Source organism: Heterocephalus glaber, unplaced genomic scaffold (genome assembly GCF_053883595.1).
Source record: "Heterocephalus glaber isolate CG9 unplaced genomic scaffold, H.glaber_assembly_v1.0 deba00000546, whole genome shotgun sequence".
Taxonomy (NCBI): Eukaryota; Metazoa; Chordata; class Mammalia; order Rodentia; family Bathyergidae; genus Heterocephalus; species Heterocephalus glaber.
Genome location: NW_028258147.1, coordinates 23,886,105 through 23,902,138, shown reverse-complemented (window position 1 = coordinate 23,902,138; position 16,034 = coordinate 23,886,105). Strand labels below are relative to the sequence as shown.

The 16,034-nt window shown below is 36.1% G+C and overlaps 1 protein-coding gene and 1 pseudogene across 1 annotated transcript in view; both read right to left on the bottom strand.

Annotated features, from left to right (window-relative positions):
- Thsd7a (thrombospondin type 1 domain containing 7A) overlaps positions 1–16,034 on the bottom strand; it is a 423,447-nt gene that overhangs the window by 163,845 nt on the left and 243,568 nt on the right. The window contains exons 5-6 of the mRNA XM_087204666.1: positions 3,484–3,639; positions 1,796–2,008 (exon numbers count right to left, since the gene is read on the bottom strand). Coding sequence (XP_087060792.1) covers positions 1,796–2,008; positions 3,484–3,639 — 369 coding nt within the window. The remainder of the gene's footprint in view (positions 1–1,795; positions 2,009–3,483; positions 3,640–16,034) is intronic.
- On the bottom strand, positions 8,972–15,017 carry LOC147829651 (coiled-coil domain-containing protein 181 pseudogene; annotated as a pseudogene).

Genomic DNA, 16,034 nt, shown 5'->3' with positions numbered 1-16,034 from the left:
TGTATCTTTACAATTCCTGGGACTCAGATTTTCCCTAGATCTTTAGAAGGAAGAGCAAAATTATTTGAATTGAGGAAAGCATTAAGATTCAGTATCAATTAGGGAGCACAATATGACCTTTACTCTTTATTTAGCAATTCAGAACATAATATAGAATACCACCCAATCCAAATTAGGACTTGGTGTTTGAATAAAACAGAGACCAAAATTGCTTTTTTTCCCCCCTATTGAGCTACATCTTCAGCCCATTTTGTTTCATTTTTTATTTGGGGATAGGGTCTTGCTAAGTTGCTAAATTACTAAATTGCCCAGGTTAGGCTGGAACTTGTGATCCTCCTGCCTCAGCCTACCAGAGTGTTGGGATTACAGGCATGTGTCATCAGGCCCAACAGAAATTGCTTCTTTTGCTTTCTCTTCCTATATGCCAATCTCTGAATGTTACTTTTGTCTTTTTTTTCTGTTTAGAATAAGATGGTGAAAACTAAAAAGAAGATGTATCATAGCTAATTATACCTTCATACAACAAAGAAAATTACACTAAATTCATCCTAGGAGATGTGAAGCAATAATCTATCTCCTTCTTTGAATTTCAGCCTCTCACTCTGGTTCAGATACTACCTAACACCATTCTGAATGGCTCGTGTAGACCCTGGACGAAGATTATTCTGTACTTTTCAAAGTCACAAGGGTAATTTCTCAGTGTTACTAGTGTCTGTCAGCCTCCTACCCCAGAGAACATCTTTCTTTACTACTGAACAGTGACTGAGTCACAGGAGGAAATGATTCTGCTTGCTGGAAGAAAATAGGACGGGAGAAATTATGACGGTTGCCAGATGTTCCAGTACCCTGGAGGGGGCAGCAGGATGGGTCCACACATGCGGTAAACAGCAGGAACTGTCAAACCACGAGGCCCTGGGGTTTAGCGCTCATAGTTTGCTGATGTGCAGAGTTGAAGGATCTGAGAATTAGGAGACTCCTTAGAATGAAGTTGTCCAGAGATTTTTAAACTGCGTGTGTGTGTGTGGGAGGTGGGATGAGATTCCTTTGGCTGCTAAATATGACTTAGGGATTAATAGGGTAAGGGGTTCTCTCCCAAATAGTAGCAGCACCCTTGGGAAGAATGTACATGTCTTATGTCAGGGATAAATAACAACAGAGTATTTTGTCACGTGAAATTAGTCATAAAATACTAAATCGTTACTGTGGTTGGGGGAAAGAACCTTGTGAGAAAGCACTGTTCACTGGCTCTGTGACATTCCTAAGGGGGAGGCTGCTAGAAAGAAGGTAGGGTGGATTCAGAAACTGGGCTATAATGGGGCCTATGGCTTGACAGTCTGAAATTAAATGATATCATTAAGTCACAATATTGGTGTGGAAAAAGGACTTTAGCATCAAGTAAACCAACACTTACAACTCTTCTGTATTTACATTTCATTTCCCCAAGGTAAAGAAAATAATATCACTTAGAAAACTGGTACCTTGTTGTTTTTAATTTAATAGATTCTTCCCTGATTATGGTTTGACTCTTACTCTGCATTGTCTGTTCTGTTTTCAAATTTTAAACCACCCTATGACTGTTTATGGAATTTCTGCAGTGTCACCATATGACAGATGAAGGGAAAGAGAAAAGGAAGGTCGGAGGGAGAGAGAGAAGGATAAGAAGATATAGATGGAAGAATAGATAGATAAAGATTTGTAAATAGAACCAATTATGAGAGAAAATTTTTAACATAAGTAAAAATCATATCTGCAAGATTAAATACATTTTCATAAAAATGTGATAGATGTATCTTACCATCAGTGCTGATGCACACAACCTCTTGAACTTGTGTGCCTGGACCACACTCCTTTCCATTATCTGGTTCACAGTCTCCGAGCCTCACTGCTTTCCAGTCATAGCAGGATGGTTCTTCACAGGGAATGGCTTCCAGTAAGTGAGGGCAGTTTCTAGTCCCCCCAGAGCCTCCGGTGGGCTCATTGGTAATGCGCCGCTTCCTCAGTTTGAAGCCTGAGTCATTGGGGGAAAGAAAGCATTTCCTGTCAACAATATATTTTGAAAGCTGAATGAAACCCAGAGTGAATGTTGGATGAAGACAGAGGGTAGAAAAGTCATTTCTATTTTGAATCACTAGTGTATGTATCCCCATATTGTAGCTTAACCTGAGCTTGTGAACTGTTTATCAGATGAATAAATGAATGAACACAAAAAGAGTATTTTGGTTTTAGCTTTCTACAGACAAAAAAAAGTCCTATACCTTATGTCTCCATAGGGTTTAGGGAGGGGAAGAGGGAAGGGGAGAGATAGAGATAGAGATAGAGAGATGTCAGAGATAGATAATACAAAGAATCTTTAAAGAATGAAATCTCCAACTATTCAGAGATATTGGTGATCAGATATGTGAAAGTGATTTCTGGAAAAAATGGAAATAAAGTCTTTGTTAATAGGGAAGGGTGGAGGGGGTGAAGGGAGGGCTAGGAATGGGGAAAAAATAAGAACCAAGATGCATTATGTAAAAGTACAATTCCCAATAAGAAATGCAATTGTGTTGTGTACCTAAAATGTACCAATATAAGAATTTAACAAAAAAAAAGTGATTTCTAATTCTTCAGCACTGTTACATGATTGAATTTGGAAAAGGAAGCTCTGAGAAGTTGGATGGTTCTAAAGAAGTGGTCTTTTTGAGCTTCAGTAGAATTTTGGATCTCTAGAAATCTGAATTCAGGACCTCAGCCATCTGGGCTCAGTGTGGACCAATCAGAGTTCTAGTACATGCTTTTTATAACGCCTGAGTAGTGTCTTTCTGAAAATGTAAAACAAAATGAATATATCTGTTTATGCTGAGTAAACATCTAGAAATATTAAAGCCTGTTGTTTGAAACAAAATGATAAAATAAAATTATGAGATCATCCGAATCTACCTCAGCATGCCTACCATGAAATAAACCACTACATGTATTCCACTCCTCTTCGCTGTACCATTTGTATCATAAAGTAACAAAGTTTTAAAAAAGATTTTTACCTTCAAAGCAATAAGGAGCTGTGATTATTAGCACTAGCTGATCTACATACAGGTCAGGGCCTGAATTATTTGTGTTTATTTTCTCATTGATTCTTCAGAGACAAGCTTAGTGCCAGATATTATTACATCTCTTTTATAGGTAACAGTAAATAAGTTAAAGAGCACAGTAGAGTTTTCAGTGCAGGTTGGTCTGACACCATATCTCACCCTAATCATTCATTGAAGTGTCTCAAATCCTCTCCATCACATTATCTAAATTATCAAGCATCTTGCCTATGTTCCTCCATTTTAATCTTCTTTAATCACCAGAGTAGGTTTATTCATTTTAGGAACTCTATGTTCCTTAACCATTCTGTAAAATTCTACCAAAAAACAATCACAAGGAACACAGAAACCACTTTTAAAATTCATGATTTGACTTAATCGATGGGTGTTTTAAATATCATGTGTTACTATTACATACCTTTTTTGCCTTGCTGGTCATTACAATTTTCATAAGTACAAGGTCCCCAAGCTGACCAAGGCGACACCTCACATTCGACTGGACAGGGAATGTGGCACAGTTGTGTAGTATTAGGTACTGGGCCAGTACATAATTTGGAATCCACTGGTTTTGAGGCTGTTTGGAAAAAATACAGACATCTTTAGGAATTAAGCCAAAAGTATAAGTTGTGGTCAATAATAAAATTTTTGTGAGTATGGAAAAGATAACTGTTTAAGATGTACAATCAAGATATTTTCCAATGCTTCTCAGCTACATCCTGAGAATAAAAAGAAATACAGGGAGGACAGGGGATTTAGCTCAGTGGTTTTGCTGCCTGCTGCACAAGCGCAAGGACCCGAGTTCAATCCCCGGTACCAAAAACAAACAAAAAAACAAAAAGAAGTATGGGGAATGAAAGACACACACTCTCTCTCTCTCTCTCTCTCTCTCTCTCTCTCTCTCTATATATATATATATATATATATGTATACATATATATATATATATATATATATACATATTCAAAGAAAACTGAGCTTGCAAGTTGTTTATCAGCTTTACCACTGATTATGCTGTTAATAATGTTAAATATAACTTTCCTAGTCAGAAAAATAATCCTTAAGGATTCTGTGGCTAGATTTTGAAAAAGTAGAATTTGATATAGAGGGCTGAACATAGTAGGATGGTGTGACAATTAAGATTGTTAATTTGATTGGCCTGAGAGCCACCAAGAGGATTAGTACAGTATACTTCTGGATGTGTTTCGGCAGGTTTCAGGGGTGTGACTCTGTAGACCATATCTGCTCTGGCCCCTTTTTCTCTGGTGCTGTTACCCTGTTGTGCTTTCTGGCCACCATGAACTAGGCAGCTTTGCTCTACCATACTCTTTTGACATTATGGTTCTGTCTTGCATTCAGCCTACCATGGACTGAATCTTCTAAAACCATGAGCCAAATCATCTCTCCTTTAAATTGTGGTTGTTAGGTACTGTATCCCAGTGATAAAAAGTAGAATAGTATAGAGGGGCAACATGCCTTTAATATATATGGAAAAAATATCCACTGAGTTGCTCTTGGGGGGGAGTGAACACCTGTCAATACTGTCCACAAGTCTAAATGGTACCACATGGATATGAGGAAAGAAAAACTACTCTATTTATAGCTCCATAAGTCACCCAATGCATTCCAAAAATTGTGTAAAATATATTATCTACATATGTAACCCAAATGTAAACTGCTAAGGAGATGAATTTATAATTATCTCCCTTAGTTTTTAAATTGACCTATGAACTGTGGGTAAATGTTTGTCCCTGCTTTTCTTCTTTTCTATTTTGATGTCTAATGTTTGGCTCTTTGGTACACACATATATGTGACAGGTAATGCCAAGATATATCCAAGTTCTTAATAAAGAATTAATTAAAAATGACCAAGAAAGGAAGATATTTAAAGCTAAATGGACAACAGAGGGCAATTTGTTGCATATTATCTAGCTAACTCACCAGCTCTTTTATAATAGCTATAGTTACCTCTGTTGCAAAAAAAATTAACAAGTTTATGTCTTGGTCACTTATTTCCTGTTATTAAAGTTATTTCCTATTTCACTGAGATTCTGAAAAGCCCATGCTTGCAGAATAAAGAACTTAGTTATTCCTTAGTTATTTCTTTTTCTCTTTATGTGAGAGGACAGTTGAATTCCAATTGTGTGGGACTGCATCTAGATGTTTGCAGAGAAATTAACATATTTAAATTAGAAATCCTAACTTAAATAAAAGTATGAAATGCCTGCAATTTAAAGCAAATTGTAATTACTTATATATCCCCTAGATCTCTACACACACGCAAGGACATACAATCAAGGCTATTATATTGAGTCATTTTCTGACATAGTTTTTGTTTTGAAAAATAAGCTGTAGATATTCTTCTTTTCCCCTAGTGGTGCTTACCTCCTCATTTCTTACACTACAGTGAAACTAAATGACAGGGCACCTCTAATTTTCTTAGTATGGAGAACAGTGAACATTTTCACTCAAGTTTAAAAGGATTATTGGTATGTGCATCATAACATCAGCCAAAACCTGAAATGATTAATTGCATTGCTTTCTAACAGTGAAAGTACTTGGCACACAATGACAAAAACTACAGAAAAAATATTTCATTTTTTTCTGAACATTAAACAAACTTTGACATCAGTGATATATATTTCACATAAAATGACTTATTTTAAATACTCTTATAGGCAAAAGAGTTTTATAATATGTAGTAAAGTTAGCTGAAATAAGCCTAACTACTTTCACTTTCATTACTTTCATTTGTGGAGATTGTCATTTAAATTAGAAGTTTTGTGTAGTGGAGATCTGAAAAGTCTTCACTTTTCTTCTTTCAGCTGATTAAAAGAAACCATGGTGTTCTTATATTATTTTGGGAATAACAGTTTCTATAAAGTAAAATTTGGGCTTGCAATTTTGGAGAATATGAAGCTGTAGAAATTTATTTTATACATAAATGTAAATACCTTTATTAAGGAAACAAGTTGAAACATTGTGCTTCTACTTCCTGGTTATTTTCTTTGTCAGCTTAATTTAGTTTTTGGGGTACTTTGAAAGTATCATATAGAATGATCAGTCAAAAAATTTTCTGTAAGTACTAGAAGCAGAATGTGATGCACAAGGATCAAGAAAATATTTCTAAAGCAAAGTAGAGTTGAGTGTTGCTCAGTTGCTAAGTTAACCATAAGATACTATCATTCTTCACAGCTGATTTCTATTTTATTGCTATCCATATTAATATATCTACCTACCTATCGCTCTCTCACCTATCTTCTTCTTCTTCTTTTTTTTTTTTTGGTACCGGGGATCAAACTCGGGACCTTGTGTTTGCAAGGCAGGCACTGGAACCACTGAGCTAAATCCCTGGCTCCACCTATCTTCTTTTTAATTAATCAAAGAAACAGAAAGAGAGAATAGTTGTGTCTCCTTCTCATTCCCTTGGAGGTTTTCATTATAGGTTTTATTGTAGAGTATATATTGATTAACATAAACCCCAGATACTAGATAAGTTATTAGAAGACTGTAAGTCAATTGCATCTTTACAATTGCCCCTCAGTTATTTGGAATCAGTGTGATTAAAAAATGAGTAAAGGACAAATTCACAATACTTCCCTAGGTTCCAGTTTATATTTTGAGGATATAACTCCTGTAGGTCTTTATTATATAATGTAGTGTTTGCTGCAGTTTTCATACTGTCAAGTATTGAGATGTGAATTTTCTAGAATGGACATCTTGTATAATTATGCTAGTTAAGCATTTTTTATGCAGTACATCTTTCAAATATATATATATATATGTATAAATACACACACACATACATATTTGATTTTTTGAAAATAAAGGACACAATGTCATGAGGTCACAATGTCTGAAATTCTGAGGTTACCAAAACAAACTTAAAAAATGAGACTGGCATATTGTTTTAGGTCTGAAATATTTTTGTATTTTGAATGTTTGGAGCATTTTACTTGGATAAAGATTATTAGAAGAGTAAATTTAAGATGTCTGTTTCCATCAATATGACCAATGAGGTATTCTGAAAAAAATACCCACTGTGTAACTCTAAAAGAAAGTTAATATATATTTTAAAAATTAAATATTTTATTTTAAGACAGTTATGGGTTCACATGAAATGATAATTTGATGGAGATTTTATATATCCTTTACCCAATCTTTCTCAATAGTAAGGTGCCACAAGCTATAACAATATCATAGCCAAAATACTGACATTGAGAGGTTTAAGGCACATGTATTAGAATGAACAGTACCCCTGCAAAATTTAGGTCTGCAGGAATCTCAGAAAATGATCTTACTTGGAAATAAGGTCTTTCCAAATACAGTTAGTAACATCTTACTTCATTAAACTGAGCCCTAAATCCAATGACTGGGGTGTTCTTATAAGAAGTGTTGGATATCTCATTATAGCAACATAATTGCGGAAACTGACACCCTTTCTAGGCCTTTGCTACTGCAGGTTAGGGTATTATTCTCTTCTTTCTCTGTGTTCTGGCTGGAGCTGAAAAAGCTCCCAGCTTGTAAGAAGACCAGCTAAAGACACTAGAGAAGGCTGTATGGTGATAGAGAGACTGGAGTGATGCAGCCATAAGACAGGGAACACCAAGGATGGCTAGCTGACTTCCCGGTGTTGTTGTTGAGTAAGGAGACCTTACCTCCCTCTCCCTTCATCTGCCTTTATCTCTCTTATTTATAATTATCTTAAATATATTCCCTATATATTTTTAGAATCATCTTAAGTAGTAGTAGTATAATTTTTCTTCAACGGTCAAACATAATTTAGAAAACACAAGAGAAAAAAAAACCTGTTGTAGTTGCCCATATTTTGTTTGCCTTATCTTTCTTTTTTGCTGTTTCCTAAGGGTTTATTTTTTAATATATTATTTCCATTCTATTTATAGAACTTTCTTTAGTCAAACTCTCAGGATAGATCTTCTAGCAGCAAATTCTCTTAGTTTTCCTTTGTCTAAGAATATCTTCATTTCTCTTTCATTCCTGAAGGATATTTTCTCTGAGTGCTGAATTGTAAATTGACAGTTCTTTTCCTTTAGCACTTGAAAAATATTGTGCTATTATATTGAAGCAGGACTTAAAGAAAAACAAGTGCTCTACAGGCTTGGGCAGTTCTGCTCCCCTCCAACCCCCTCCCCTGTAGCTATAACTCCTTGTCCTGGTACAGATAAAATTAACAACTATATACTGTAAACAAAGTTTATGACACTGCTCTCATATGATTCATAGGACACTGTTTTGTTAAAAGGCAAAGTTACAAAACTGTCTGCTCTAGTCCTATTCAGGTAAACTCACTTGCTACATCACTAAAAAAACCACTGCCTTTGACAAAATGTACAAAAGCTAAACTTCTCTTTGTTCAGCGCTCAGTCATCTTAAACACAGAGTCCGCTGAGCTGGTATATACACCCTAAATAAATCCTCCTGACTCCCATTTGGTTTCTCCTGTCTTTTAGAATTCTGCAACAGTATCATGGTCTATAAGGTTCCTTGTTCGCTGTCATTCCAGTTTTCTTTTCCTTATAAATGGGTGTAATTTCTCTCTGACTGCTTTTAAATATTTTTCTTTGTCTTTAGTTTTCATATTTTAATTATAATGTATTTTGACATGTCTTTCTTTAAGTTTAGTCTATCATGTTTTATGCAACTTCTGGAAGCTTTGTTTCTTGCCAAATGTGAGAAATTTTCAGCCATTGCTTTGCCTCTGCTACTCTGTCCCATGGGCCTCTGACAATTTTCATTGTTTTTCTGCAGTGCATTTTCTTTCTGTTGTTCAGATTAGGTAATTTCTGTTTTTCTTCTCTCCTCTGCCTCTCCCTCTCCCCCCCCCCTCTGTTTTTCTCTGTCCCTTTTCCCCTTCCCCCTTCCTTTCCTCTTCCCTTCCCTTCCATTTCTTCGTTCTTTGTTTCTTTCTTTTTCTCTTAGCTGTTCTGGGGATGGGAATTGAATTCAGGGCTTTGTTTTCTTGTTTCTTTCTAAAATTCAATTTATTTTGTTAGTGTTAAAAATAACAGTATCACCAAAAGATAAATACCATAATTTAGAGTATTCATAATTTAGCATATTACCAAGACATAAGTACCATAAAAAATGATATCCGAAATTTTGATAATAGCAGCTGCCAGATGTTTAATAGATTCCTTCAGTTATAATGATCAGTAAAGTGAAAAGATTTGACTTCTGACGTATTATACAGGTAGTTCTGTAAGTGTTTCGAGTGCCTTGCTTCTCTAGTCCTAGCTGTCTAGCTCTCTCTTCAAGAGTCTGTTGCTCTGCTATTTTCTCTATTCATTTCCTTCTTAGCCATTGTTTAAAAGCCTTTTCCCACCCTTCTGTTCCTTTGAGGAAGAATAAGCATTCCTCTTGCTTTCTTAGTTCTTCTGACTTTCTTTCTTTCATCTGCTCCTCATACTTTTTCTTAAGCCATAATAGAAAAGCTTCTTGTGGATCTCTGTCTTCTTGTCTGCTGTTCTTGTCCTCAATTTGCTTAGCTCACTGGATTCTCTGCATTTCTAGAACCCTCTCTCTCTTTTTTTGCAACCATGCTTTGAAGACCATGTTGTTCTCTTTTTTCTTTTGTTTCTCTTCTTCTATTTTCCATTGTTCTTCTTCTCTCTTAAGCTTTTCTCTCTTCTAGCTGTTTCTGGAGTTCTTTCTGTTGAAGGGAAAGATAGTATGTTGAGGTCACTGGAAATATATTGGCAGACTGTGTCTGATGATGAGATTTCCCATTTCCTTTATTTTGATCTGAGCTGGCAGCAGAGCGTGGATGAGCTTCGGGTTGGGTGGTGGCTGAGGGACATAAACCAGTGGCTGTCCTGTTGATGACTGAGTAATCTGAATCTTTGCTGTGGGCTCTTTTTCCTTGACACCATTGATAGATGAGTTAGGATATCTGAGTAACAATTGCTGGGGTTCATTTTTGGTACTATTAGCATTACTAAGGGGGGGGGGCAAAAACCCCTGGCTCTCAATATCTTGTAAATTTAGAAGTTCAAACTTTCCATCTTTCTCTACCAGTATCTTCATATCCTTGTTTTCTTCAAAGCTTCCTTCAGTAAGTGACAGGAGTACATTTTTTTGCCTTAACTCATTGTAAATACATAACTGTAATAGTTTTCCAGACACATTATTTTCATTTTCAAAATAAGTTTTGCAAGTATCACTGTCTTCTAGTGGAGGAACTTCCAGATCAACTAATTTGTCCTTGAATTTAAGTTTTCATTCCCTTTTATCATCCCTGGGTTCTTGGGTCTGTAGAAGCTTGTTAGTTATAATTTTCTCCTTAATATATCTCCTTACTTCCTCATCCTTTCCTCCTCCAGGTCTTTCTGACTTTCTAGTTTGGATTCCCAAGAAGAGTTTTCACTATCTGAATCTGATATGTGATCCAAAGACTGAATACTTGGGACAGAAATAAAGTCATTTCTTCTTGGTGAAACCTCATCCTTCAAAGATTTATCAAGATTGGAAAGCTGTTTCATGTGTTCTATTTCTGTTTCATTTTCTTTTAATTCCTGATTAATATTCTCTTCCTTCTCATAAGCCATCTCTATTATGCTGGCATCAATTTCTTTTTCATTAATTAACCACTCGAGGTCCTTTTCAAAGACATCTTGGTATTCTCCACTTTCTTTTGAATCAGTATCTTTATTTTCATTCATTTTGTTTGTTAAAGAATAATAGCAATTCCTTTAAGCCTTTTCAAATGTGTCACAGGATATTCAACTCCTTCAAGTCTTTTAATCTTCATCCCCAGGGGACTGTCCATGCTGTGTGAGATGCTAACAGCTGGGGTCACAGAGATGGTCGGGGAGCTCTTCTCCCCTTGTCTTTCCAAGTTCTGACCCAGAGGCCAAAAAATGGCCAGGGCTTTGTTTTTACTAAGCATGAAGTCTACCACAGAGCTACAGTCTCCAGTTCAAATAAATTCTAAAATTCTGTATTTCATTTTCTTGTTTCTCTCCTCCGTCTCCTCCATTATGCTTTCGGCACCATGCACAAAACTTTTCACTGAAGTTGTTACATTTTTCAGACCTAAAATTTCCACTTAGTACTTTACATCGTCAGTTTCTTTGCTGAAGATTTCTACTTCTGTATTTTGTTTCAAGAATGCTTATAATTTCTGAAGCATTTTTATCATGGTTCCTTTAAAATCTTTGGTAGACAATTCTAACTTCTCTATCATCTCCACGTTGGTTGGCATTTATACAGTTTAAAATCTTTCTGGTTACTGGCATGATAATTGATTTCAAATGCAATGTGAACCTTTTTTACTATGTCGTGAGTCCCCTGATCTTTTTTCTATCTTTTTTAATGATAGGGGTACTGGGGATGACAAGTGGGGGCTTTATACCGAACCATATCCCTGCCTGCCCTTTGTACTTTTTTTTTTTTTTTTCTGATACCGTGTGTTTTACTAATTCCCTAAGTTGCCAGACTGAGCTTGAATTTATGATCCTACATCTTTCTGGTTTAGTTTACCTGAGTGGGGATTACCGGCTTGCATCCCCATACCAGGCTCAAATTGACCTTTTTTGAGACTGTTCCAACATGGGAAAGGGGTGAGTATGCCACAGTGCTATTAGGACATGAGGGTAAAGTCCAAGTATCTCACCCTAGCTCATGGACAACTGAGCTGGAATTTTTAGTAACGTGTGTGTGTGTGTGTGTGTGTGTGTGTGTATGTTACTTACTGTGTTTACTAATATGATAGGAGTTTATCACCAGCTATAAGGGATTAAAAACCCAGTCCCCTACTTGGGCTTCTTTGACCCCACCCAAGCGGAACTGTTGGGTATTTCATTATAGCATTGAACTCATGGAAACTGAGGTTCCCTCTAGAAGTTTGCTGGTGGGGGAAGGGTATGATTATGTTCTTTTTCTATGTTTCTGGCTGCAGGAAAGTGATTACTGTATAAAATTCTGTATCACATTCTGTAGGTTTTTATTTGTCCTCTGACTAGAAAAGGACATTTTTATTGGAGCCCTTAAAATCTATGCCCACCAGTGTTTTGGGGTTGTTGGCATTTTTTTTTTTTTCTTTGCTGCAAGTCAGATATTAGGAAGCAAAAAGAAAGTCATAGAAATTTATCACCTTGTCACTTCTGGGGTTCTGAGGTCTTTAGACTCCCTGCTTTCTTCCCTACAGTTTCAGAATCTTCTTCTGAATTATTTTCTGTTATTATTTCCAGAGACTTATAAAATTTAGTGGAAACATTCCACTTCTTCCATCTTTCTGAAGCAGAAGACTATATGCTATTTTTTAACCAGGAACTTTAAGTTATATAATTGGAATCACAAGTAAGGAAAGTACAGTATTCCAAAAGTCCACTGCATGAAATCAATACAGTACTGTACTGTACTATAGTCTTAAATCTGGCCTCTCCCTTGGTTCATGATTCATTCCAGGTCATAAAACTTTGTATTTTAAAGGCCTAATGCCATATCCAGAGATCTTTAGTTATAATTATCAGAGGAAGAGGAGGGCTTTCATAGACAGAAATGAAGGTTTGACTATAGTAGACCATCATTAAGGAATTTCTGATTTCATTAAGAAATCTTTTTTTTTTTCACAAAAAGAAAGTGAATACAGAAGCAGGGGCTAAGATTCCAAATGGGATGGTGGTCAGAGACATGAGTCAAAGCACACATTCAGGAATATGGTAGCTGGAATAATGGCTCCCCAAAGACTCTATTCTTTAATCCCTAGAACTAGAGAATATGTTATCTCACTTGTAGAAAAGTGCTTTGCAGATATGATTAATGGTGTAAGCCTTGAGACGGAATAAAACCTATACTGCCCCGTGGGCCCAATTTAATCATCTTAGTCCTTAAAATACAGGAACATTTTCAGCTGGGTCAGGAAGATGAGCGAGAAAAAGAAGACACTAATCTAAGCATGAAATATACTTGATTTCCCATTACTAACTTTGGAGAAAGGGTCAAGGACCCAAGTGGTGTGAGTGATCTCTGGAAGCTCAAACAGCTCTCAGCTGACACCAAATAGGGAAAGGGAAATCTCAGTCTTGCTACAGGAGGAAAGTGAGTTCTGCCAATACCCCAAATGAACAAAGAACAAACACATCCCTGACAATGTTGGCCTTTGTTTTAGGCTGCGGAGGCACAGGCCAAACTTTTGACTTTCACTACTGTAAGATAAGGTGTGAAATTTGTGGTAGTGTGTTACAGCTATAGTAGAACTGAACGCGGAAAGATGAATTGGTAGAACAAAAATACAAGGTGAAATAAGTAGGCTGTTAGAAAGCTGATTAGAATGAAATATTGTAAAATCTTTGGGAAGGTAAATATATTGCTAGATTGTACTCATTGGTGTTTGCACCTTAAAATTGTAAGGTGATCTCTTTACATATATAGGTTAAAATATGTAACTTCTGAACCAACAGAAGCAATGTGATAATAACAAAACTAGTACAACAAATTAGAGGAGGGCAAGAAAGGAGGAAGAAAGAAGCAGAAACAGTGAAACATTAGAATAAAATATGACAGACAAAATGAATGCAAATTATTAACCACTAAAAGCCAGATGATCAGGCTGAATTTTGTTTTTTTCGGTACCAGGGATTGAACTTGGGTCCTTGAGCCTGTGGGGCAGGCGGCAGCACCACTGAGCTAAATCCCCAGCCTGATCAGGCTGAATTTTAAAAAATCTAAAACGACATATCTACTAGTTCATCAAAAACTAAAACATCTGACAACACCAAGTGCTAAAGAAGACGCAAAGAAGCCAACACATTTAAACAGTGTTGTTGTACAAAATAATTTGGAAAGTTCCAGCATGGTGGAAATGATATATGAAAAAAATATGAAAAACAAGGCATAGTAAAAATAAGATTTAGAGGAAGGATTCTACTTGTAGATGGAGTGAAATGCAACTTAATAGTAGATGCTCTCAAGAAAAGTTTCAATTACCCACTTTGGAGGTGGGAGGATAATTACCCTTCTTTAGGGAAAGTGAATATGGAGAGATGAAGTACCTTGTCCCAAGTCAAATAGCGAGGGAAGCATAGATTTTGGATACACAACCAGGTAGGTTGTGTACTTCCAACTATTCCATGTGATTTTGGAAGGATATATCTGGATGCCTGAATTACATGTAATGTCTATATAGATACACATATTCATAAGAAATTACAAAAATGATTATAACAAATTAAAAATAAAACTAATGGGGTTATTAATATAATGTGTGTTACATTTCCATAGTGCTATGATAAGGCTACCAAGATAATCAGATATCAATCCTGGTCATCTGTCAATGAAATTATTATGACTTTTGTGCTGTAGTTATGGACAGCAATTGAATCTTCTATTAGATATCAAGAATTGGCTGTCCAAAGTCTGGGGGTGCATCTCAGTGACAGAGTGTTGGCCTAGCATTGCAAGTTCCTGAGTGTAATCCTCAGCTCCAAGGGAAAAATGGGCTGTCCAAGTAATTTACTGTTAAAATGGAAATATTCTTCACTCGTATTGATGATAATAATAAGCACTTATATTGAGAGCTTGTTTGGAGGTTCTAGCAGGGGAGTGCAGCTACTCCTATACCCTTGACCAGAAATGGTCCTCCTCTACTGTGGTGGTTTTAGATCTAGAGAGAGTACACAGCTTCAGCTTCAGGAGGGACACATGGAAGTGAGGGAGGAAGGGGACACCGGCCTGGCCAGCCAGATCAGCCCGATCAACCCTGGCAATCAGTGGAGTGACTGATGTCCCATCCAGATTGATCTCACATCCATAATAAAAACTTATATTGCATTTCCTGAATCAATTATTTTAATCCCCAAGTGGTACACAAAGTTCAGAGGAGAATCACCAGATAATGCAGATATTCTGAAACAAGGAAGGTAAACATACCAAGATACTGTATAGAGAATCAACCTGAAAGAAAAATCCACTACATTGAATCTAATACCAGTGCTGTCTGGGAAAGGAAAGGGAAACTGAAATAATATTAGGAAATAAGTATAAGTGTAATCTCAAATTTAAAGATAAGAAAACTGAGACACAGAGACTAACTTGCCAAAGATCACATAGTTAATCAGTGAAAGTCGGGATTTCACCCTTCCATTATAGTATAGTATCCTATAAGAATTAGTAGAAGCCATGTTTCCCAGTTATTAAATACCTTCTACCAGTCTATAATATGATGGGTGGTTTGACTAGAGCAATATAATATTTTTTAAAATCTACTTGAGGTACAGCTGCTAAAAATTTTTTCCAACATTGTAGGTTGTCTCTTAGCTCTGTTGGTGTTTTCTCTTGCGGTGCAGAAGCTTTTGAATAAGATGAGATCACAGTTGTTGATTCTTTGTGCTAGTTCCCGTGCTACTGAGGTTTTGTTCATAAAGTCTTTTCCTATGCCAATGTCTTCAAGAGTTCTACCTAACTTATCTTCCAGCAAGTTTAGCATTTCTTTTTTAATATTTAGATCTTTAATCCACTTTGATCTTAGTTCAGTGCATGATGATAGGTATGGGTCTAGTTTTAATCTTTGGCATGTTGGAATCTAGTTTTTCCAACACCATTTATTAAATAGGCTATCTAGTGTGAGAAACTGGAAGTGTAAATAAGGATTAACATGATTAAAATGAATAATTGATAATTTAAAATAGGAAGAAAAGGTCCAAAGGCATAGAGTAAGTGGGAGGGGAAGGGGAAAGGAAAGAAGGGAAAGGAAAAATTATGAGAAAAGAAAGAAACGGAAACAAAGTCTATGTAAATAGGGAAGGGTGGAGGGGGTGAAGGACGCACAAGGTAATGGGGAAAAAATAAGAATCAAGATACAGCATGTACAGGTACAAGCACCCAATGATAAATGTAAATGTATTGTACCTAAAATGTACCAATAAATTAATTTAAGCAAAAAAAAATCATCATTGAATACATTGAAAAACAACCTACTTGATTATTGTTGTGGTAGAATAAAAACAGAAACAT